The 25916-nt window shown below is 41.5% G+C and overlaps 1 protein-coding gene across 3 annotated transcripts in view; it reads right to left on the bottom strand.

Annotated features, from left to right (window-relative positions):
• Positions 1 to 25916, bottom strand: part of EGF (epidermal growth factor) — a 56920-nt gene that overhangs the window by 5586 nt on the left and 25418 nt on the right. The window contains exons 10-19 of one of the 3 annotated variants that reach the window (XM_081960077.1): positions 25547 to 25731; positions 23089 to 23237; positions 20893 to 20997; positions 18203 to 18426; positions 14413 to 14580; positions 13147 to 13293; positions 11983 to 12099; positions 11071 to 11196; positions 7429 to 7570; positions 4331 to 4495 (exon numbers count right to left, since the gene is read on the bottom strand). In XM_081960077.1, the coding sequence (XP_081816203.1) occupies positions 4331 to 4495; positions 7429 to 7570; positions 11071 to 11196; positions 11983 to 12099; positions 13147 to 13293; positions 14413 to 14580; positions 18203 to 18426; positions 20893 to 20997; positions 23089 to 23237; positions 25547 to 25731 (1528 nt within the window). Of the gene's footprint in view, positions 1 to 4330; positions 4496 to 7428; positions 7571 to 11070; positions 11197 to 11982; positions 12100 to 13146; positions 13294 to 14412; positions 14581 to 18202; positions 18427 to 20892; positions 20998 to 23088; positions 23238 to 25546; positions 25732 to 25916 lie in introns of those variants that run through there. The other 2 variants (XM_081960078.1, XR_014175958.1) reach the window with 2 other exon arrangements.

Here is a 25916-nt window from a genome sequence, read left to right as displayed (position 1 = left end):
ACAACAGTTAACATATAATGTAGCATTCTGTCACCAGGTGAATTAAAAGAATACTGCTTTCAAAGAAACAATATATACATTGAGCAGGTTCAGGACATGATGGTTCTCAGACCATCTTGCATGTGAGGTGAGGTGATCCGGGACAGATGAGGGCTCTGCCAAGGTTGGTTTAGTAGTCCTCAATATAAAAATGTAAAATCTGACGTGTGTCTATCTACTAATATCAACACGCAAGTATGTAAGTTCAGAAAATCAGGGAATGCAGTTTCTCATACAAAGTACAGATATAAACAATTAAAAAACATAAAAACTAAAAGACTATTATAGTTAGGCAGTTTTGAGAAAACATTTGCCTTAAAAAATGTGGTATTATGCATAATATTCATTAGGCTGTTCCCTTTCAACGTTAAGCAACGTTATACCAAGCAGAGAAAAAAGCGTAAGAACTATAAACCAAACTGAAGAAACCAGATAAGGAAATATAGTTTAAGATAGTTTCTCCAAACCCATTCATTCCATATCTTTCTGTCCTTCAAAACCCATCATTGTTTTCACCAGGTCTATATCAGAAGTGGTATTCAGCCAGTTTTGACGGGTTCTGGAGAACCGGTAGCGAAAGTTTGAGTAGTTCGAAGAACCGGCAAATAGGCTGGCCCCGCCCCCACTGCCTCCCAGCGGATCTTCTTTTGTTGGCCTGAACAGGAGAACGGGGCTGGAAAACAGATTAGTGAGGTGGGGAGGGAATGGGGATTTTGCAGTATCCTTCATCTACCACGCCCACAAAGCCATGCCCACAAAGCCACGCTATGCCCATAAAGACACGCCCACAGACCCAGTAGTAAAAAAAAATTGAATCCCACCACTGGTCTATACACACCATTTTATATACTGCATTTTGAGGATCTTAACTTCAACAGCTCCTTCCTGCTAAACTCTTGGCTCTTTCGAACCCACCCCTCTGAAATCTTCACACCTATTCATCTTATTGTGTGCTTTCTCTAAATCAACACACAACAGAATTCCTTTCAAACATTCATTTTATTTTTGATTGCATTTTCTCTTTTAGAGATTCCTACTTTATCCTTCACCCATTTTCAGAACAACTTTTATTTCCATCAAAATTGCTCTGCACTGTCTCTGCCTCTTTTAATCTTTATGACTCCTTGCTGTCTTTGATTACAACTGTCTTTTTCTCTATACACACATCTCTATATATTATTCAGCTCTCTATATAAATTAGCCCCCACTCTACTTTTCTTTCTATAGATAATATAAAGTCTTACTTTTATCCTAACTGTAGTTACATATGATAATGCATTTTTATTGGCATCTTCTTTCAATTCAATTTTAAAGCAACGCCACGAATTACTGTGGCACTATCTTAAAAAAAAATTCTTTCACAATGCTGCATTCTCTCCAATATATTTTCATAAATATTTTTATGCTTTTTCCCCTGCAACCTTTTGATTACATTTCACAATTCTTTCATTCCCCTCCACCCCCGGATTCATTGCTCCAAGATCTGATTTTGACATTATCAAATAATTATCCATTTCAATTAATTATCTGTGATATTTTTCACTACCTTTCTCAATCTTTCATCATAGATAATCAAACCAGCCACGGTTTTGTTTCTGTAGTGGTTAAGGTACTTGACAAAGAGCAGGGAGATCCAGAATCTAGTAATCCTTGAGAGCAGAATCCAGCTGGATTATTTTGGGCACTCAAACCCTCTCAACTATAATCAGTGTTACACTCTGTAACAAGCTAGCTGATAAATAAATCCCTTGTCACATCATGTACTGATAGTGTCACTGTAAGAACTAAGTGAGCCCAGTGCAAAGATAAGTAAATCTTGCAACATGTGGGACAAACACTAAAAAAATGAATTGTAAGACATAATCTTCCATATTTTACCAAACAGATGGGCCTATAGGGATTCACTTTCAGCACTAACTGTGGATTTGATCAAATGGGATTTTTACATAATGCTTTTTAATAAGAGCAAGAGGGCGTAGACAAGATTATCAGCTTTACTCTCTACCACCTGTAGCAAGACCTACAAATCATGGTACCAATAAACCCCGATCAATGCTCAATATACCCCGAGCATGTTTATTCTATTCTAATATAGAGCCAACAATATATTAAAAGCCAGCCAACTGTTATTTGCCTGCCACCAACTACAAGGCACATGTAGTAGTCTAACACACCCAATTAGGAAAAAAATTCACAAGTTCTCAAGAACTTGTGACCACCCATCCCCACCCCAAGTATTTTATTCAGTTCAGCAAAGAATTTGGTAGATATCATTTTGACCGAAATTAAATTTTCCCAGCAAACAAAGATGAGCTGTGCAAGTCCAAGAAGACAGAGAGACTGAAATGCAGAGGTAGCTAGGGACTGTACAGCTGAATAAGCAGGGCACGTAAAGCAGGAGATTAAAAATTGGCCTTGTTAATTAACAATTAAGAGCCCTGAGCCAAAGATTTTGATGCTATTCCTTCTGAGAAATTAGATCTGCAGACCCCACAGCTTATTTTTTTCAGCAGGTGAGAACAAGTGCACAGTGATACTCTACCTTTAATGTATTCTTACTTCATATAAATTGACTTAAGAAAAAAGGTGCCATTGCCTTCTTCGCAATGAACTCTGTCCCTTCTTTTTAAAAAATTGATTCTGTTCTCAACTGAAGTATTTTTCCCTTGTATTTACTTCATCTTATTGATTAAGAGCCAGAGGAAACCCAGGAGCAATGACCACCAGGATCTGCTCAGCTGGATAGTCCCTCACCGCATCTTCCACCATTATTACCAGTTGGAAGGAAGCCTGAAGGAGAGAGATGATGATGGTAGGCATTTTCCCCTCCAAACACATCCAAAATTAACTATTTCAGGAAGGATCCCAAAATTTATTGTTTCATTTACAATATTGCTTGTCGATTGCCAGGAAAATTGTTAGCCTGACTAGTGGGATCACATAATGTTGATGATAGATATAAATATTTCATCTGTAATGATGGAATTCTACCTGTTTCTAGGAAGAGATGCTTATTTTATATTCTGAGAACCGCATAGAGGCAGAGAAGATTTATATACACCATTAACATATAAACCTAGCCAAGTGAAGGTCTGATTCAGAGATGGGTTGCTAATTTTTTTACTACCGGTTTGGGTGCACTCCCACACACGATCCCGCGTGCACAACACTTCTGTGCATGCGCAGAAGCGCCTGGGCAGGTGGGTGGAGCCTCCCACCACCACTACTACCTGTTTGTCCAATTCGGGACAAACCAGCAGCAACCCACCTCTGGTCTGATTTCAGTTTCATTCTAGTCCATTCTTTTTCTACATTTGTTTCTTAAAAGCATGACACATTCACCAATTTTCTGACATGAAATAGAAATATTGGGAAAATTATTTGCTTCTTTAGAAGTTGTTTTGATCCCAATGTAAACAACACACACACCTATTATATGCTGTTTAATTGCCAAATTAAATCCATCCTGTTGTCACATTTTTAAGACAGTTACAATAGTTAGGGAATAAAATAAAAGGGCATTTTAGATGAAGTGCAGTCATCAGAAGATTTATTGTGCAATTAATTTGGTGGGAATTCCAAGGAAATAATCTCACAGTTGAGTTTTCTTTTCTTTTCTGTTTTTGATATGGGGTTTTTAGCAGTTTAGATTTTTTTCTCTAATTCTATTCTATCATTTCTATTATTCAAGAGGAAACCACAATCTCCCCTATCCTAGATAACACAGCAACCACTATAAGCATGCTGGCTTTTCATAATTCTCCACAATTTCTTGCCTCCAATTCCTTCCTATTCTTTAAAAAATCATTAGCTGGAGTCTCAGATGTCCAATGAATAGGATCTACTACTTTCATCAAAATAACAAAAACAGGATTGACAGGACAGAACATCATGGCACATGTGCCAAAGTCCCAGAGTTTTTTCTGGATAGTGTAATGCTGTTCTCATCATTTACCTTCACATATGTGTCAGCCAAAAGGTTTTAGGCCCACGTGTATATGGCCAACATTAGATGACCATTAAAATTCAACCTTCAAAAGTTGGTAATTTCAATTCCTCAAACATATTGCTAGAAATGTTTAAAAGGCAAGCACAGTAGGATATGCAGTCATAAATTAAAATAGACTCAACATCCTTATTACTGCAAATGTATATTAAGACCAATAATGTACATGAATATTAAATTAATGAGTAAACAAATCAAAATCTTGGGTTTATGATGTATGAAAGAATGTATAAAGATCACAAACAACATAGCTACAGATTATCATATACAGGAAATAAAGTCTACCTATAGAAGTAGAAGGCAGCCATTCCAAGGAACAGGACCAAGAACAGCACAGCCAAGAACGCAGCAGTTGCGATGTTTTGCTTCTTAAGCTGCATCTCATGTTGTTGTTCCCACCACTCCAAGTCACTAAACTGACAGCGGTCACCCAGGTAGCCTTTCGCACAGCTGTTGATGAGCAAACCAACAAAGAAGCCAATGCCAATTATCAGGAATGGCTGATTTCACTCAATGAAGTACAGTCTTTCCGGGAAATTGTGATTTCTAGTCATCACATGAGAAATAGCAGCAGTGAAAATATGCAGAAAGGACAACCAACATGTTTAGAAGGCTACTGAACTTGCCACGAAGGCCAAACAAAACTTGATGGAAATACATAGCATTGCAACAATAGAATGGCCCATGTGCTAAAAGTAAACATTCAGGACTGAGAAAACTTCTGGGAGAATATTTTTTCTGCCATCATATTTTGTTTTAAAACGCCTTGGACAAATTCAGAAAAGAGCAAGCTACCATGGCTGCTAGTTTTGAAGGCCAGTTACTATCATCAAAATCCTAACCAAAATCCTAACCAAAATCCTAACCGCTCCTTTCGTATTAAGCTTAAGACCCACCTATTCCAAGCAGCTGGCCTGGCTCAACTTTGATCTAACCATATCGCTCCTGACGGGCTTTTACTGGGTATTTTAATTATATTTAATTATCTAGGGGTTTTTAAAGACTGTATTTTAATTGTTTTATTTATCAGCCGACCTCCTCCTTGTGTATGTCTCGGTATATGTCTCTGTTATATGTTTGTTTTGTCCATATTTATTTCATATGTTTCATTGTACGCCACCCCAAGTCCTTCGGGAGAGGGTGCGGCTAAGAAATAAATATTTTTTATTATTATTATTATTATTATTATTATTATTATTATTATTATTATTAATACTTTAAAATGGAATCTGCTTGGAGAATAACAATGGTGGATGCTATCACCTTTGTTTCCATCTTTATAGCTTTTCTCTATGCACTTGACCGACCATTACACAGTCTAGACCAGTGTTTCTCAAACTTGGCAACTTTAAGTCCTGTGGACTTCAACTCCCAGAATCCCCCAGCCAGCATAGCTGGCTGGGGAATTCTGGGAGTTGAAGTCCACAGGACTTAAAGTCGCCAAGTTTGAGAAACACTGGTCTAGAATGATGGCTTAAATGAGCACTAGCATGACCCTGCAGAAATCTTCTTTACTTTCCTTAACTTGGACTCCAATTGCAGAATTTTTACAATAGCCACTGTAGGAATTCTAAAAACTATGATCCACATATTTGCAGACGCTGAGATTAAGGACAGATATACTACTTTTTTTCCTTAATCTGCTACATATCAGACGTATTTGGATTACAATTTCCATCTTCCTGTTAGTAAAAATGGGAATGATGGGAGATGTGGCCCATGTCATAAGGAAAGCACCAAACTGAGAAATGCAAGGAAATTCACTTTTAAAAATATTTAAATTAATGAACACTTTAATGTTTGCTTTATTTTGACTCTAGACAACAGGTTTCCATTTTACAATGTTAGCTCTGGTTACTTGGGAGTTAAAAGACAAATAGTAAATGATTGAAAGTAATATTTTTCTTGCTCCTCTGTAGGGCATTCACTAAATCCAACTTTATTTTGAATTGCACTGGGTAGAGATCCCATGATGAATAAAAAGGCAATTCTTACTTTTACTGAATTCTACAGACCCATCTCACTCAGAGATCTGCTAAAAAGATACCTGGACTGTTAAATAAGTAATAATACATTTTGAACTATAATAGTGTGAAACCATGTGCTATGTCTCAACCTTAGCATGACAAGCATGCTTATTTTTAATGGAAGCTATAAAGCCTTCTGATATATCTTGAAAATGGGAACAAAAATGTTTTTTTCCCCAATTTGGTGATGGAATGAAATCTGTGTGTTAATGAATGATGAAACACTGCCACCTAATGTAAAACTGTACACAAGAACAATAGGTATAAAATAATTTTGAAGTCAAACTCAGGTTGTCATAAATATGTGGTACCTAAGAACAAGATATGGAATAACTTAATTGGAATAGTATGCTGAACATGTTTTACAAATTTCCAGATCCATCTTTGGATATTCTCAGATGGAATGAGTATATCTACAAGAAGATTGCAGGAGAGTTCTGCAGCATAAAATCCCTCTCATACCCTCCTGCTCAGTCACAAGTATCTGAAGGGGATAGTGTCAAAAAAACCAAAACACTAAGATAGCAGCCACAATGGTGTAACTGAAGTGCTACCTTGATTTTATGTTTATGTAACACATCCTGACTGCTCTTTAGAAGGCCAGATCCTGAAGATGAAACTCAAATACTTTGGCCACCTAATGAGAAGGAAGGACTCATTGGAGAAGAGCCTAATGCTGGGAAAGATTGAGGGCAAAAGAAGAAGGGGACGACAGAGAATGAGGTGGCTGGATGGAGTCACTGAAGCAGTAGGCGTGAGCTTAAATAGCCTCCAGAGGATGGTAGAGGATAGAAAGGCTTGGAAGAACATTGTCCATGGGGTCACGATGGGTAGGACACAACTTCACAACTAGCAACAGCAACAACACACATAAAAATCAGGCAAAGCTTAGATTGCAGCATTATGGCTGATATCTTGATTTTTTAAAACCATACCTAAAAAAGCCCCATGTTCAGTGTAAAAATACCAAAGCTAGAGCTGATGCACACAAGGATCTAGTGAGGTAAAGGAAAATAAAAATTTCTATACCTCAGCCAAACATTATATCCTCATATGTTTTAGATTTGTAAGTGACTTGGGCCAAATGCTCAAAACTAGGTTAATGAAAGCTAAGCTTCTTTCTTGATGGCAAGAGCTCACTGGGTAAGTTAGGATCAGACATTTTCTCTCATCCCAAATTACCTTACAAGATTATCATTGTGAAAATGAGAGATTATGCATGCCTTAAGCATGCATGGGATATAAATAAAATACATGTATTTCACATGTCTAACAACACTATTTAACCTGCCTATTATGTCATTGGATACTAACCAAATTAATAACTATAGAAATATGTTGGAGTTCAGTACTTACTTGCATGCAAAAGTCTGCAGATCTGAAAAATAAATGCAAACTCCCTGATGGAAACAGTAGGATGGTGAGCAGTCCATAGGACCTTCTTTTTCAGATAATGTAGAGTCATCCCTGGTTACAACAGAAGGACTGATGATAGATTCTGAAACAATTTAAAAGAAGGGGTGGGGTTAATGTGTTTGAGTCTCGAGGCCAAATTTGAATGACCTGATTTGTGAGTCCCACTTCTAAAACAGTAAATATCAGCCCCTGGAAGAAATAAAGGCAGATACAGTGAAATGTCTACTTAGCAGGTCTTATTGCAACAGAACTGGGATACAAAATGTGAAATCCCCTATGACCACGTTACCTAAAGTCACTGCATAATATCACTTCCTTAATAATAGCTATTTAAGAACCAATGTGATGCAATGTCTGAGATGCTGCATTTAGCAAGGTAAATGCTAGTCCTCACTTAAAAACTGAGTGCTTTTGGAATGGTTATTCATTACAAGCCTGTTATAAGTCTATTCTCAAAGTAAAGCAGGAGGGGAGGGAGGGAAGGAGGGAGGAATAGAGTGAGAGACAGAAAAACTTGGTCCATAGCAGTTGAGGAGGAGCTAAAGAACATTGTTACTAAGCATTACATGTAAATTAGAGTCCTTTCCCCCCCTTACTATGACAGAACATTCCAGGTCATATATAATACTATTTTTCCACTGTGTAGCTAGCATTTTAATTGGGAAAACATAAGAACATAAGTACTGTCCTGCTAAATTGGACTGCTGTTCCATCTAGTCCATCAGATGGATAAAATTTCACAATGGATAACCAACTGCACATGGACATCAACTGGTCTCCCAGAAGATTTGACACTTCTAACTATCAAGCTGATAGCCACCAGCCAAGGTTCTCCTCCTGAGTTGTTATTTCAGCAAAACGAACAGATAGGGATATATTGACGCAGTAAGCAAGAGTAAGAAAGGGGGAATTTAAATGGAGATGTCAGAGAAAGGAACGTGCATTTGTAAAGTCTAATCGCCAATTTGCAAAAACATGGACCTGTATCAGAATTGGCCCAGTTTGGGATAAGCTGACAACTTGCTAAAAATTGCTGCCTTCGTGTCTCCAAGCAGTTCTCTTAGACAGTAAACTTATGATTAAATGTCAGCCTTTGCATTCTAGCTATGCAGATCAAGGTATCTGATTATGAACATAGTTTTCAATGAACCCTGATTGGAAATGTCAGCAACTTGAATCTCATGACTATTAACGAACATAAAATTATTTGATGAGCATTATGACTGACTCAGTACTTGCTTTCATTTATAGGCAGGGTAATGATTTCCAATAAATCTCTATTGGGTGGTTCATTCCATTAACGCTGCCAAATAACAGAAGAAGAAAATGTCTCCTGACATCTAGAGGCTTTGCATATTGATGAACTCATGATGTTAAACATCACCTAGAATGCAGAGAGCCTGGAAGAAGGGGATAAATAATGCCAGCAACCTTACAGAGTTTGGAAGTTCAGCGTCAGCAAGTACTTAAAACTTTTTAACAAGGGAATATGGCCTTTTCGGTGCCAAGAACTGGGTTTTTTTTGAGGGGGTGTGTGTGTTACATACTCAAGTCAGCTGTGATGGTTGCCTTGATATAGTATCTCTGGAACTATCTGGAATTTTGAACCCATTTTAAAATGCAAAATAAGGCTACGAGGCTCATCAGAAGCTTAATACCTCTTTCCTGTCATATCTATGAAACATATTTTTGCTTTGTCCGAATCTGTTGCAGTATTCACATCCAGAAAGCACACACAGGTAACTAATTCATCAGGATTCATTAACTTCTCTTTATATATAATATAACACATGAAGTAAATGGACAGTACCAAAAGCAGATTTTCCAATGTGGTAGTAAATACAAGCAAAACACAGGCAGAGGAGAGAACAGTTTCAGTTTCAGAGCAGCAGCCTAGTTTAGAGCTCAGCACAGACTCAGAGCAATTGGGCTAAGGTTCCTTGCTGTCTCCTTGTTGCTCACACAGCAAATACTGTTTCAGTTTCCAAACAGCCCTCATTGGCTGACCCAGTTGCCATGTCTCTTCATTGGCTTACCTTGTTACCATGTCTCTGCCAGTCATGAACTCTCATACACACTGGCATGTTTGTTTTACTATGATTTGACGTTCTGTGGGGAAGCGCTCGTATGCAGTCCATGACCTGCAGGTTACATTTCATTTTCCAGCTACTTTGTATATAAATTACTATATGAACTCATTAAGGCAGTTCCTTGAATATTCTTATTTTTTAGCAAGAATGACACCTGTCAGTTCTTTCAAGCTGTTCTTTAATGGTTCACATCTGTAGACAAAATCTGCCCGACCAAGCACTCTACTACCTGCATCTACAATAAACTCTGTGAACTCTTAGGGAGTGGCTGTCTTCACTCTCTTTCTCTCACGCATAAGATCTGGCTCAGTTGCCTCTTACTCCTCTGGAATGCATCCCCTCCCTCCTGGGCAGCCACCTTTTCACTACCTTCTATCATATCAATATTTAAATCAAAATGAAAATTAGTTATTCTGCTACTATCCCCCATAGGTCACAGTGTGAAACTGCTTTCCTAAACTGAAGGAAAATAAATGATGTTGGAACACCATCCTCTCCTGACCCCTAGTACCTCCTGAGGTGAAAGTAGCCCCTTCTTGACATCCTTTCAAAAGTCCCTTAAAACTTGGTTTCGTCAACAAACTTGGGGGTCTCATGGAAATGGGGATTTAATGAGGTAGTTACATTGTGTATAGCATCTATGATCTCCCAATCCTTTTTGGCTTTTAAAAATACACAATAATATCTATGTTTTAATCTTACAATATTTTTATAATCATTGTTTTATAGTTTGATTGTATGCTACCCAGACTCATGTGTCTGTGAGATGGGCAGCCTATAAATATGCTGAGGGGTGGGCTGTTGTGGGTTTGCATGGGTTCATGAGAATCTCTAGCTAAGAATATGCCCAGGTCAGAGAACCCACAAATCCCACCCCTGCCTCAGAGATGGTATTCGGCTGGTTTGCCCCAGTTCAGGTGAACTGGTAGTGATGGCGGCGGGAAGCTCCGCCTGCCCGCCCAGATGGCATCATGGATTATCTACGCATGCGCGGAAGGTTCAGCTCATGCGCAGAAGCACCATGAACGCGCACTTCTGGTTCCAAACTGGTAGTGAAGATGATATTATTTCATGCCTGTCCTGCCTGGCCCCACCCACCCTGCCCCACCCCTCCCAGGAGACCCCCAAGCTCGTTTGGGATGCCAGATAAGTACAGGGCCCACATGGAGGCTCAGGGAGAGCCTCCGGAGCCTGGTGGATGCCATTTTTGCCCTCCCAGAGGCTCAAGGAAAGCCTCCGGAGCCCGGGGAGGGTGAAAATGCCCCCCCCTGCCATGGTGCAGGATGCCAACTAGGCCATGCCCATCATGGCCACGCCCACCCAGCAACCAGTCAGAGAACCCATTGCTAAAAATTTTGAAGCCCACCCTTGAATATGCTAAATCAATGTGATAAATAAGTACGTCTAGACTCTTGGCATAAAACCCCCTCTAAGTAGGATGGAGAAATTTTTCAGAATGCCCAGAGGTACATCCTTTATTCTAATAACTCACCAGAACAATGAAGTCCATCTTCAGAATAACCCAAAAGGCACTCACAGAAGTAGCTTCCTTCGGTATTGATACATCTGGACCAGTTCTGATTGCACTGTTCTTTGTTCAGAAGGCATTCATCAACATCTACAAGATTTTTAAAAAGGGTATTTATAGCTTGGAGACTATACTTGAAAGAATTAATCAAATTCTTTCTCACAGAAGAGTTGGGAGGATAGAAGAGGACTGGGAAGAATCATGTATGCTGTCTTAAATTCCTGCTGAGAAGACAGGATATAAATACAGTGAATCAAATCTGCTGTAGATGAAGCTCACTCATATATGAATGCATTTGTTCAGCAAACGTATTACATTGATAACTACTGTATATTGATTTTAAATGTGATCTGGGACCTCCAAACGCTGACCAGCCTGACGGTCAGTGATAATCTATTCTAAACTGAAGGATAAACCTAACATCAAGGCCAGTGATAGGTTCCTACTGGTTTGGACCGGTAGTGGTTTGGCGGGCTGGGTCACTGGAACCGGCAGCAACCCAGGCTGCCACGCCCCCAAACCAGTTCTCCGGGCAGTGTCATAGGCGCCGCCATCTTGTTTTTTGCTTCTGCACATGCACAGAACAATTTTATTGAACTGCGCAAGTGCGCGCAGTGCGCCCACAAGCGAACCAGCAGCAGTGCCTGCCTGAACCCACCACTGATCAAGCATATTAAAAAGTTTTAAAAGTTCTAACTTCAAACCTGAATTTATAGTTGCTGTATTGCTTATTAATCATATGCTTGTATGCTTTTTGGAGGCACTGGCATGGTGCCAAGGGTATATTCCTGATCTCGAAATGACGACCCAAGGTGAAATCCATGCAAAAATATAGAATATTAATATTACAAAGTAATATCTGTCATGTAAAATTACCATGGCACAGTTGATCTTCCATGATGAACCCTGTCTGGCACTCACATACAGCACCATTTTGATACGCAATGCATTGGGAATTGAGATCACAACCCAATGGTGTACAGTCGTCCTGATCTGTGGCATAAAATAATGATAAGAAAATTTATCACTCTACAGTCATCCATAGTTTATGTATTCACAGTAGTAAATTTTTATGAAGAAACTCACTAGAGCTAACTTTTTAAATTGTATCCATCTGTCCCCTCTTTACAAGGCACGTGGGTTATGGACAGGATGACAAACCTTCTCAGCCAATTTTATGAAATATTCTCTTTCCAAGTTATCTGTACCTTCTTCACTATTTGCATTTTGCAACTGATCAAAACAGCATTGTTCCAGTGGGCATTCCTCTTTTTTAGTCACTCAGTTAGCTTCCCAGAGTTGAGAGGAAGTGACTGGTCCAAAGTCAACCAGCTGGCTTTGCGCCTAAGGTGGAACTAGAATTCTCAGACTCCCAGCTTCTAGCCTGATGCCTTACTCCAAGGGTTGGGAACGATAGGCCTTTTATGACCTGTGAACTTCAATTCCCAGAATTCCTGAGCCAGCCATCCTAGCTCAGGAATTCTGGGTGTTGAAATCCATGTCATAAAGGGTCCATCGTTGCCTTAATCCAGGGGTGTCCAAACTTGGCAACTTTAAGACTTGTGGACTTCAACTCTCAGAGCTGGCTGGGGAATTCTGGGAGTTGAAGTCCACAAGTCTTAAAGTTGCCAAGTTTGGACACCCCTGCCTTAATCACTGCAGCAAGCTGGCTCTCATTCATTCATCCCTTGGATTAAGTTAAATATCTCTAGCTAGTACTTTGCACTTTCTTCTTTATAATCTTTTGTTTCATAACCAGAGTCCGTTCAGATTGAAGGCGCTATAAATGTTGCAAAATATATAAATAAGTAATATTTGTCATGAAGCTAGTTGCTGGCACAGTTTAATTTGCCACTGCAGAATCGACAGACCAATGATCTAATTTAGTATAAGATTTTCTATGCTCCAATTGCACATGATGACAAGAGCCATTGGCATAAACTGCAGAGATGCTTCTTTAGTCCCTATCAGCTATTTTGCCAGTCACTGAGAATGCACATCTCCTTCTATCATTAGGAAATAAGAAAAGGCAATCTTTACTAGACACCACAATTTCAGCAGTCAGTGTTTGTTGCTTCTCCCCATGGCTATCCCCATATTTGCTGTTAATCAGAAGATGCTGGGATGATATTTCTCCGGCAAACATTTTCTTTCCTAATGCATTTTCCTTGTATGTAGAGATACGGCCTGAAAGAGTAAAAATAAATAGGTGATATACCCTGCACTGTGTCATTTCAAAATTGTCATTTAGTAGTCGAGAAATATCCTTGTAATGAATTTGACTGCTCAATTAAAGCAAAAAAGTTCGACTTGTTAATGTAACTGTCAAAATAGACCAGTAATAGAGTCGCATTGCTTACCATATGCTGTAGGTGTAATTAAAATGACAATCAGAATATTTTCCTTTTAAAAAGTTAATTCATTGTTGGGGCAGGTTTTGCTATTTGATAAAATGTATTACAATGCTATTCTATTATTATTTGCAGCACTTGCCAAATAGTAATTTGCCAGGAAGCTTGCTTCTAACATTTTAGAGCCCCTAATACAGGGATGGCTAACCATTTTGTCCACGCGTGCTGAAAGCGTGCGCATGCGTGCAACAGCACATGCACATGCTCACACTTATAATGCATGTGTGACACCACACCTACCCAATTTTGGGCCTAGCAGGCCTCCCTGAAATGTCCTGTGACCAAATATGGGGTGTGGGGGAGCACGCCGCACCCCTTGCACCCCATTTTGCGCCTAGCAGGCCTCCCTAAAGCATCCTAGGATCAAAAATGGGGTACAGGGGGCGCAGGTGGGCAGGGTGGCATGAGGGTGCAGGGGGAGCAGGGGGCTCAGGGGGAACACCCCTCCGCTATCCCCTGCTACCCACACACCCCGTGCATGCGCATGTTGTTACAGTGTTATGTCGGCCTTGTATGCAGCTTTATTCCTCTCTAGCATTCATCTCCATTGTTCAGTAATGCATTTCCCGCCTCTCTAGGATTTATCTCTATCTGTTCCTGTGAGGCACTTCCTGTTTCTGTTGGATGCATATACTTATATTCTCGATGGCTTGTATAGTGTTTTAACTGCATTTTGATTAAACAGAATGCGCGGCATAGACCCGAAAATCAGCCTGCTGGCGGGAGGTGTACGCACATGCACAGTGGAGCTCAGCTGGGTCGACGGCTTGTGTGATGGCAGAGACATCATGTCACCTGTGGCATGCGTAGCATAGGTTTGCCATCACTGCCCTAATAAGTCCCCATATAGAGCTAATCAGAAAAAAGACTGAAGTACACTTGACATACAGTATACCTGGTTTGGCTGAAGGGTGAACTACAAGCAGTGAAGAGGGTCTCATCATGCTTCCTCCAAGACGTATCTTCTTGAGGCCATTTTTCTTGTCTATTCTGAGTAATGAAGGCCTAGTCCAGTCAGATACCCAAACGTGGTGCTCAAAAACTGTGATGCCATAGGGATGGCCTAGAATGCAGATAAAAGATTGACAATTCCATTATATACATGCACTGAGTAAATATATCAGTTAATATGCACCTGATATATTTCTATCATGAACATTGCAGATCAAGATTCAAATCTGAGCTCCAAGGATTGCATGGATTGTGTCATAGTCTCTTCTGCAACTTGCAGATTGCCCCCACGCTACCCCTGTTCCAGTACAGATGAGACTAAAATCTGTCTGTTTTTCGAGGAGGCATCCCTCAATCCCTTAAAACCCCTGAACAATCCTTAAAGACTCCTGGGCCCATCCACTTTGGGACTGCAACTTTAATTATATACCCTACACAGTATTAGAACTGTCCCTCCTGGTCGTAAATCAAAGATTAGGGTCAGAGTGAGGCAGAATCTTTTAAATTCTTAGAACAGACTCTTGCCCAAAGCACACCCATCAATCTGTATTAGATGCAGAGGGAAAAACATGTGTCCTTCCATATGGCATTGGACTCCAGATGTCATCACTGCTACCACAATATTACTGGATAAAAGCAAGAAAAGCAGTTCAAACAATATATGCAGACTTTGTATCACCAAGTGACTTTATATCAGGAACATCCAGTGATGGGATTCAGACAGTTTGCACCACTTTGGGAGAACCGGTTGTTAACTTTCTGAGCAGTTTGGTGAACTGGTTATTAGAAGGAATCATTAGGGCAGAGAACCGGTTGTTAAATTATTTGAATCCCACCACTGGGAACATCAGACAGGAATAATCTGTCCAAGCATTAAAGCTATGAGATGCCAGCTCACTGGTAGCTTGTTCCACTAGAAAAATGGTTCTAACCGATGTTTAATTGACTTTAAATACTACAAATTACTTTTTGTAATCCAAAATATGTTTGTATTGCCAGTATTTAATTGTATCTAAAATGTCCCATTCTTCTAGGATGGCGAACCTTTTCAGCACCGAGGGCCGAAAAGGAAGCGTGCAAGCTCATCTGGCCCACAACCTAAAAGAGGAGCTGCCCAGGGCACATGCGCGTGCCCAAAAATGAACTCCCAGTTTCTGGCACACGCATGCACGCTGGCCAGCTAGTCTTCTGGTTACTTGCACTCATGATGATCAGTGCGCATGGTCACACAGGAAAATGGAAGACCATTTCTTCCAGATTCCAGCACTGCCGCACACATGAAGGCAAGCTGATCATCATGTGCGCATATGCGCCAGAAACCTGGAAGAGGAACGGGAATGCCATGGATGCCAGGCGACATGGCTCCACGTGCCACTTCGGGCACGCGTGCCATAGGTTTGCCATCATGGTTCTAGGATTTTTATGAGGATTTTGTCGGAACTGGGAGGCCTAAGAGTACAAAATCCAGATTGTAGTTATAGCACAGGTATAGCACAGTTAATGAACATTTGCAATGACAAGGGTGATGAAAAAGTAAGTTTGTGACCAATCTACACATTGGCAACCTTCACCAGTCTGTAGAGTAAAAGAAAGCTGAACTAAAACCATAAGCCCAGTTAATATCCACTTTGCTTAACCACTAAGTTGCAGGTCCCAATTGTGATCACTAAGCAAGGGCTACTTGTAGTTATAAGCATTGTCTTTATCTTTGTTCTCTTAACACAATAGGGTGCAATCTGTAGCCGTACATCAGTGGTGGGTTTCAAAATTTTTTAGAACCTCTTCTGCAGGTGTGGCCTGTTTTGTGGGAGTGGCTTGCCAGCCATGTGACTGGGTGGGCATCACCAACTTCTAAAATGTGGTGAAACAAAGCTCTTGCTTAGCAACCATAATGTTGGCTCAGGAACTCTGGCATTTGAAGCACGCAAGTCTTAAAGCTGTCAAGTTACAAGACCCTTGCACCCCTAACCCTTTAGAAAAAAAACACCCAGGGGTGTTCAAACTTGACAGCTTTAAGACTTGTGGACTTCAACTCCAAGAATTCCTCCTCTCGCTCTTCATCTTGATGATGTGCGGACGGGTGGGAGGAGGGAGCTGGAACCGGTTCTAAACGGCACTGTAGATTTGTGGAACCTCTTCCATAGAAGAGGTTAGAACTGGCAGGAACCCACCCCTGCCGTACATATATACTCCCACCTTCATTTCTTTACAACTGGTGATCTTTTTTTAAAATCGCACAATTGGAGCAAAATGGCATAATTTTTAAAAATCAGTCACACTTCTTGCCATTTTAAGATAGGAAGCATACAAAAAATTATAGACAGAAAAACTTCAATGCTTCCCCACCCCCAAACAGAAAGAATATTGGAAATCTTGGCAGTATCTGCATATATGGCATATCTTCACTCGGGGTTTTTGGTCCTCCTTTTAGTGCAAACAAGCCAGCAAATGATTGCCCATCTTCACCTAAAAACCTGGCCCTTGCACCAGCCAACAAACAGAGAATGCATGAAAATCACTGAAAGTCTTAGAATGCATTCACAAATGGTTCTTCTGTTCTCATATAAACATAATACCTTATCTAAGAACGACAAAAAGTACCCATGCTGGATTAGATCAAAACCTCCTTGCCAGTTGTCAAATAGATTTGCATTTGTGGCACTCACAAGCAGAGGTAGAGACATAGGTCTCCACTGCTTCCCCCCCCCCCCCCTGCAACTGGTAGTGGGAAGCATATTACCACCAACACTGAATCTCAAGACCGATCCTCTTAAGATCTGTCTCCTCCACAGAAGCATCTTTTCAGTATCTTAAATTACAGAAATGGGCACTAGATGGCGGTAATGCTGCAATAAGAATCACTACAGTAATATTAACCTATTAATAGCTGGGCTAAAGGGGGGGGGGTGTATTGTTTCTATTTTCTTCCCTTTATCGGCACACAGTATTTCAATTTTCAAAATTTGTTCACATTTCTTTGCACAAAACTTCAAGAAAGTCAGGAGGGATGGAGAAAGGGAAGGAAAAAAGAGGGAGGGGGAGGAGGGGGGAAAGACACACACACACACACACACACACACACACACCAGTCCCTTTGTTAAGCTCACTCCCTTAGCTAGCACCCTTTTGATTTATCAGAACAAACATACATTGGAATGTGGACCAGGTATTTGCTCTCCAAAACAGAGTCTATATATAATTCCTTTAATACTTTCCTGCTTCTCATTCCCAAAAAACCCACTATTTTTCTTCTTCATTTTGCACAGGGTTGCCTGAACCTCATCTTGGGGCAACATGGAATCAGACCAGAGAAGTAATGCAATATGGATGGGTCACCGACAAGCAAATAACCATCTGGCTATCGTGGATATTTGTAGGTATTTGCTGCTTTCATCACTGGGACCCTAATCAATTTTCTGGAGCAGCAGTGACTAATAAGTGCTGAGGTGGTATTCAGCCGGTTCGGACCAGTTCGCCCGAACTGGTAGGGGAAATTGTGGGTGGGCCACCCACCTGCCCCGCCTTTATGCCGTGCATGAGAAAAGTGCATGCACGGAAGGCTGGGTGCATGCATGAAAGTGGTGCACATGGGATGAACCAGTGATAACAAAATGTGAAATCCACCGCTGGATAAGTGGTACAAAAAAAGGGAGATCACTCTACTGTGGTCATTCTTCCATTGACATTTTGATATGTACATTATTGGATAGAAAGCTAGCATCCCAAAGCCTCACCTACATCATTCTGTGTAAGTATTTGGCGATTAGAACCATCCAAGTTTGCCATTTCAATAACAGACATTTTGGCATCACACCAGTACAGCTTGTCCTCAGCGTAGTCAATAGTTATTCCACTGGGCCAAAGCAAGCCTGAATTTGCTATAATGACACGCTCTGAGCCTTGTAAAGTAGATTTTCCAATATGTGGATTGAGCCCTAGGTTTGTCCAAAACAGTTCCCTTTATTGAAGAAAAACAAAATAAGTCATTGCATTTTTTTAAAAATCCTTTCACATTAAAAATCTATATCTGTCAGAGTGAAATATAAACAATATTCATAGGTAAATAATTTTGTTAGGAATGTAAGCTAACAGTTTGGGTTAGCAATATATTAACCAGGATGGTAGTACTGTAGCTTTAAGTACTGCTATAATGTGATTGGTTGCTGTTACCTCAAGCAGCCATAAGAGGGAGCCAGAATGACTGTTAGCTCTCTGTTTGTTAGACGCTGATCTGTGTATTGTGAGGTACTGTGTTTTTGCTACTGTTAACCTAAACTGATTAGTTGATACTGGACTGTGCTTGAAGGATCATTCCTTAACTGAGAACATTGATAACTGACTGACGGAACGGTGTATGACTTGGACTGAAAATTGGACTCTGAATACCTCTATTTTCACATAGTAAACTACTATATTTTTATACTATTCGGTATCTCTGTATGCTGGTTTGTGCGTGTTCTTGCATACCACTCTCATTACGCTTCTCTGCACACTCGCTCTCCTAACGGGGGGCTTACTTACTTAACAGGTTTTAAAATCCATCTTTGATCCCTCAACCATGATTAAAACATAGGAGGCACTAGTCATTGCACAATTACTGGACTGATGACTAGAACAGAAAATGAAATTTATTTAGAGGAAATTCCTCATGGGCAGGGGTGAAATCAACTTACCTTCGCTACCAGTTCGCAAATGTGAGCCCACACACCACCTCCGCACATGGGTGGCACATGCACAGAGAGTCAAAAACGGTACGTGATGAAATTGGGTGGGTGGGCAGAGCCTGATACCGAGCACGTCTGCAAAAGTAAGTACAACAGCGAGGGGGGAGGGAATCTGCTGTGCCATGTGATTTAGATTAGCTATAAAGCAGGAAATCTGACGATTCTAGCTAATATAAATTATGCATCACAGTTGATTGTCGGAACTACCAATTCGCCCGAACCGGTACCATTTTTTTACGAGTTCGGGAGAACTGGTCCGAACCGGTAGCATTTCACTTTTGCTCATGGAGATAAGAGAAAGCCAAACATCTAGCTAACTATTCGGAGAAGAGTCAAAGAGCATGGGTTCTGGGCATGGCTGTTTGAGGAGAAAGGCAGAAGGAAGTGACCTCCGGTTACCAATATCTTAAACAAAGAGCAGGCAGAGTGATGAACAGACAAAACATAAAATTTGTTGTAGTTAACCATTTAGTTGTGTTCGATTCTTGGTGACTCTATTGGCAAGTGCTCTCCATTATACCCTTCAAGCACAGCTTCTTTCAGTTGTTGGAAGTTCAATTTTTTATACTAGATTTGATTTTTTTTCAAGTCAGCATGTTCTTTGCTTGCCCCTCTTCGTGTTCCACCAACCATTTCTAACATCACAGACTTTTCCAATGAATTTGCATCACTGGTGGGTTCCGGAGCGGTATTCACATGGACGTGTGCAGTGCACACATGCGTCTTAGCGCCTCCATGAGCCTCCGCGATGCTCCAGCTGCTCTGCGGAGCGTCACGCAGGCGCTGTACGCGCCATGCGTGTGCGCAGAAGTGCAGAAGCCTTAAAAGACAGGTAAGGAGCTCGGGCGGGCGGGCGGGTGGGCCCTCCGGAGCGCCGTACCAGAACGGTATCCAATGTTCCGGGCAGGCTTCGGTACGCCCATACTGGGGCGTACCACCTGCAACCCACCACTGATTTGCATGCATAACAAGGTCAAAGTAGATCAGACGAGGTCTTATAATTTTAGCTTCTAGTGATGTGTCTGGTTTTGTATGATGTAACACCTCTCTGTTTATTACACTGGCTATCTATCACACACATAGTAATTTACACCAGTATCATAGTTCAAAGGTGTCAATTCTTCTTCGATCAGCCATTCTTAGTGTCCAACACTCACACCCATATATCATTATAGGGAAGACTATTGCTCTAACTAGCCTGTTTTTTTGTATTTATGATCAAAGAATAAATAACTATTTATCTACATTCTACTTCTACTTTGTGATCAGTCGCTCATAAGATGCTAAAGAATTAGAGCCATTGGATCTGTACCTTCAATAACTTTTTGGGGGGTCTTTTAATGGCCATGTAATCCCTTGCAATGGGGTGGAGTTGGGGCAACCGAATAGAACTGAGAGTTTACTGGCTGGATGAGCTTCCTGTCGCCAATGCGGAGTTCGCAGCAGAAACAATCTCATTGTACCCAGAGAGAGAAATATCTGCCTCTACCTAGGATCAAACTCACCGCCTTCTGATTGTGAGGCGGCAGCTCCACCTCTGCGCCACCACACCACTCAACCTGCACCTTCAGTAACTATACCTGCAAAATCTTTGCACAGGTAAAATAGTTGCAATAGAAGCAATCGTTTTACAGACTTTATTCATGGGTGTCTATATCACCCAATAACATTTTGGAAACAAATTTGACTCAATATTTTACCTGGTAAATGGATGGACAGCAATTCCTTGAGGATGAAACACCTTCTCCTGGATGATTATTTTTCTCTGCATTCCATTGAGATTACTACTTTCAATGCTACATTTCCTACAAAATAGACACACAGAATGGGGTTTCTTATTGTGATAACTTTAATCTGTCACTTTACTTGCCTCCTTCCGGTTGATTCTCTTATAGGTAAAGGTAAAGGTTCCCCTCGCACATATGTGCTAGTCATTCCTGACTCTAGGGGGCAGTGCTCATCTCCGTCTCAAAGCCGAAAAGCCAGCGCTGTCCAAAAACATCTCTGTGATCATGTGGCCAGCATGACTAAATGCCTAAGGTGCACGGAACGTTGTTACCTTCCCACCAAAGATGTTTCCTATTTTTCTACTTGCATTTTTTACGTGCTTTTGAACTGTTAGGTGGGCAGAAGCTGGGACAAGTAACGGGAGCTCACTCCATTACGCGGCGCTAGGGATTCAAACCGCCAAACTCCTGACCTCTCTGATTGATAAGCTCAGCGTCTTAGCCACTGAGCCACCCCGTCCCTTATATAGTTTTCTCTTATACCATTATATTAATTAAACATTTTAAACGTTTCTCCTCAGTTCTATCTTCTCCTATTAACAGAAGTTGTAAACTGAATAAGACTAGGAGTAGGAGCAACCAGAATCCATAAATTAAATTAGTAACTTCATTAAAAAAGCATCTATTATTAGGTGTACGTCTTCAAGTCAATTTTTGATTCCTGGTGGCTGCCTGGACTAGTCCCTGTGGTTTTCTTGGGCAAGATTGTTCAGAAATGGTTAGCTATTGCTTTGTTCTCAGGGCTGCAAGAGAATGACTGGTCCAAAATAATCCAGCTAGATTTATGCCTAAAGCAGGGGTAGAACTCAGGCTATCCTGGCTCCTACCTTGGTGCCTTAATCTCTAGACCAGTGGTTCTCAACCTGTGGGTCGGGACAGGAGATGTTTCCTCAGCGGAGCGGAGCGCCTGAAAGGGACGCAGGCTCAGCCTGCCAGGCTGCCACCGCTCCACTGAAGACATTGCTGAGCAGAGAAACGTCTCCGGTCCCAGCCGAGCTGGTGGAGCGCAGGCAAGCGTCGTCCCGTCGCCAGGGGCGGGGCAAGAACGTACTTCCGGGTTCAGCGCTGAAAGGGAGTGCGTGATCCGGTGCGATCTGGCAGGAACCCACCACTGGTCAGGACCCCTTTGGGGATCGAATGACCCTTTTACAGGGGTCGCCTAAGACCATCGGAAAACACATATTTTTGATGGTCTTAGGAACCAAGACACCAATTTGATGGTTGAGGATCACCACAACACGAGGAACTGTATTAAAGGGTCGCGGCATTGGGAAGGTTGAGAACCACTGCTCTAGACCAAACTGGCTTTGTAAACCAATTGTTACTATAGGCCTGTGATGGCGAACCTATGGCACAAGTGCCCGAAGTGACACACGGAGCCATGTCACCTGGTACGCACAGCATCACCCGTTCTTCTTCCGGGTTTCTGGTGTGCATGCGCGCACAACAATCAGCTGGCTTTCGTGCATGCGACAGTGCCAGAAACCGGAAGAGCTGGTGTTCCGTTTTCCGGTGTGAGCATGTGCGCTGGCCAGATGATCATCACACATGCATGCACAGCAGAAACCAGAAGACTAGCTGGCCTCCACGCATGCACACACCGGAAACCGGAAGTTCATTTTCTGGCGCGTGCATGCCTCCTGAGCAGCTCCCTTTTTGGCATTCGGTGCCAAAAAGGTTTGGCATCATTGCTATAGGCAAATGCGGCAATTGCTATTTCTTAAGAAGATATTATCAAAAGTTTTCCCTTGACATGTGGAAGTCCTGGAAGGGAGATCTGTGAAGTGAATTAAAAATAACGTCTCGGACACAATTGATTGGGAGTGTGTTTTTTACCCTAACAATGTTCCTTGGTTTCCTGTTTTTTCCAGAAGGAAGGAATTCACTATTCAATAAAGAAAATGCATTAAGTGAATTCTTCTGGTTAGCATATTATTCAGCAAAAGGTCTCTTTGAGTCTTTTTTTTAAATCTCTAAGTCTTTCTGTTATGACTAATCTTAAATACCATTTCAAAACATTTCAGTTACTCTCTCCTTTCCCTTCCTACTTGTTTATTTATCAGCATATTTTTTTCACTACCAGTAGGTGTCCTTACACAAAAAGCATACCGGGGGTCAGTCCAGTACAATTTGCGATTAATCCAGTCTAATGCTAGTCCTTCTGGTCTCTCACTTGCGTCACATACAACTTTTTCACGATTGGTGCCATCCAGCTCAGATCTCTCTATACACTTCAGGTCTGTATGGGTAAAATAAATCTGTAACAAGAAAACCGAAGGTTTATAGATGATTATAGGTGTCCCTCAACCTGTAACCACAGAATTTCTGTTGCTAAGCAAGTTAGCTTTTAAGTGAGTTGTGCTCAATTTTACAGCTTTGCAACCTTTTTTGCCATGGTTGTTAAACAAATAATTGCAGTTGTTAAATAAAACAAATCAGGGGTATTAAACTCAATTTCACTGAGGGTCGCATCAGAATTGTGGTTGACCTTGGGGGGGTGGGGCAGGCAGGCATGGCTGACTGGGTGGGCGTGGCTATCTTGATGCCACTCACTGGGTGTGGCTGACTGGGTGGGTGTGGCCAGCTGGGGGGACATGGCCAGCTTGACACCACTCCCCAAACTGCTGGCATGTTTCCATTTGCATTGGGTAGACTGGGCCGAAGCCACATTGGGTGGACCAAGCTGAAGCAACGCAGGCCAGCCCCTTACATTTTCAAGGATGGCCCTGTGGGCTGGACCCAGGGGTGGGTTTCAACATTTTTTATTACCAGTTCGGTGGGTGTGGCTAGATGGGCATGTGACTGAGTGGGCATGGCCAACTTGACATTGCTCATGCACATTCAGTCACATGGCCCCCTCACCAAGCCATGCCCACAGAAACAGTGGTGAAAAGTTTTCACAGGGAATGGACGGGACTCCGGCTTCACTGGAGCTAAGGGAGCGCCTGCAAACTACTTAGTAAGAAAAAATGTTTTTGTCCTCCCTGCCCTCCAGGAACATTCTGCAGGCTTTAGCAAGGCTGGGAGAAGGGATAAACGGCCCAATTTTTGCGAAAAACAGGGGCATTTGTCCCTTCCCCCATCCCTACTGAAGCCTGAAGAATGCTTCTGGAGGCTGGAAGAAGGGGAAAACGCCTCCATTTTTGTGAAAAACGGGGGCATTTTTCCTTTCCCCCAGCCCTGCTGAAGCCTGAAGAATGCTTCTGGAGGCTGGAAGAAGGTAAAAATGCCGCCGCCCACCCCTCACTCAACCTGCTGCTCAACCTCCCTCCTGCCTTCACCCAAAACCTCACGTCGCACCAGGAGACTGTTTCTCACTGCCTCCTTTTCCAGCCAAAAAACATGCCGGCAACAGCAGTGGCAACTGAGGGAACCGATTTGGGGGCATGGCCAGACTGCCATTACTACCGGTTCGGAAAGGTACCCCGTATTTTTACTACCTATTCGGGTGAACCAGACCGAACTGGTAGGAACCCACCTACGATCGGATCCAATCACATCACCAGTCAGATGTGGCCCGCATGCCTTGAGTTTGACATCCCTGAATCAAGTGGTTGTTTAGCTAAGCCAGCTTCCTCTCATTGGCTTTGTTTATCAGATGCTGATTGGGAAGGTTGTTGCAGGATGCTGCAATAATTGGAAATACATGCAGGTTGCCAAGTGCCCGATTTTTGGTCACATGACTGTGGGGATGCTGCAATGGTTGTAAGTGTGAGGACCAGTCATAAATCATTTTTCAGTCATTTGGTAATTGAATCGTTGTAAGTTTACTACCATTGTACTGCACCTCTTAATTGGGGATAGGATTTCTTCTCTCACAACTTTTCACATTAATATTTATTTGAGAAAAAAAATAGTTACATTATTTACAAAGTTGAGATTGTGTTTCTCCTAAACCTATTGATATACAGACAGTGTTTAATCAAGATGCTGGATGGAAGCCACATATGATATCACCAATAAAACCATGGTGGCGCAGTGGTTATTATTGCAGGCTAATTCTGCCAACTGCTAGCAGTTTGATCCCCACCAGCTCAAGGTTGACTCAGCTTTCCATCCTTCTGAGGTCGGTAAAATGAGGACCCAGATTGTTGGGGTCAATATGCTAACTCTGTAAACCACTTAGAGATGGCTATGCAGCATTGTGAAGTGGTATATATATAGACCCCACCACCTACCTGGAAAAAACCACCAAATCCAAAATAAAAACCTCTCCCATCAGTGAAGATATCCAGCAAAGAATCATCCCCAGAGAGAAATCATCCAGATGCCCCTATGACCTCCCCAAGATACACAAAGAAGGAACACCACTCAGACCCATAGTCTGCTCCATAGGCTAACCTCTACAGAATCTTGTCAAATTTCTTGCCAAACAAGATATATAGATATAGATATAGGTGATATATAGATATAGATATAGATATAGATATAGATATAGATATAGATATAGACACATACTGTATATATCATGGAGCACTATGAACTGAACAGTTAAAATACAATGCAGTAAGAGCATTGATCCTTGCAATATTTTGAAATCCCCCTTTCTAAAAAAAAAAAGCCTTACCTTACTTTCCATCGGATCCCATTCCAGACCTAAGACTATTCCCATCTGCCAGCCAAGGACTCTTGAGTATTCCGTCCCATCAAAAGCAATGCTACGGATATCTTGACTGTTTGCAAACAACAGAAATGGCTTTGGTCCTGTTTGTAATAAATGTAGTAACATGTTAAATCTTCTACTGCAACACTCTGCAGATAAAAATGGAAAGAAGCAAATTGTAGCATGGGCTTCCTCTCTTCTCTTCTCACTTACAATCCTTATATGGCACTAATCACAGATTACATTAATTACAATGTAATTTTAAATAACCACGGTGATAACCTGCCAATGAATTTAATATATGCCAAATATGACAGCTGCTTATATTTTTCAA

This window comes from Natrix helvetica, assembly GCF_964273705.1.
Source record: "Natrix helvetica genome assembly, chromosome: 7".
NCBI classification, from domain to species: domain Eukaryota; kingdom Metazoa; phylum Chordata; class Lepidosauria; order Squamata; family Natricidae; genus Natrix; species Natrix helvetica.
The sequence above is the reverse complement of the archived record's forward strand: the minus strand, read 5'-3'. Positions and strand labels throughout refer to the sequence as shown.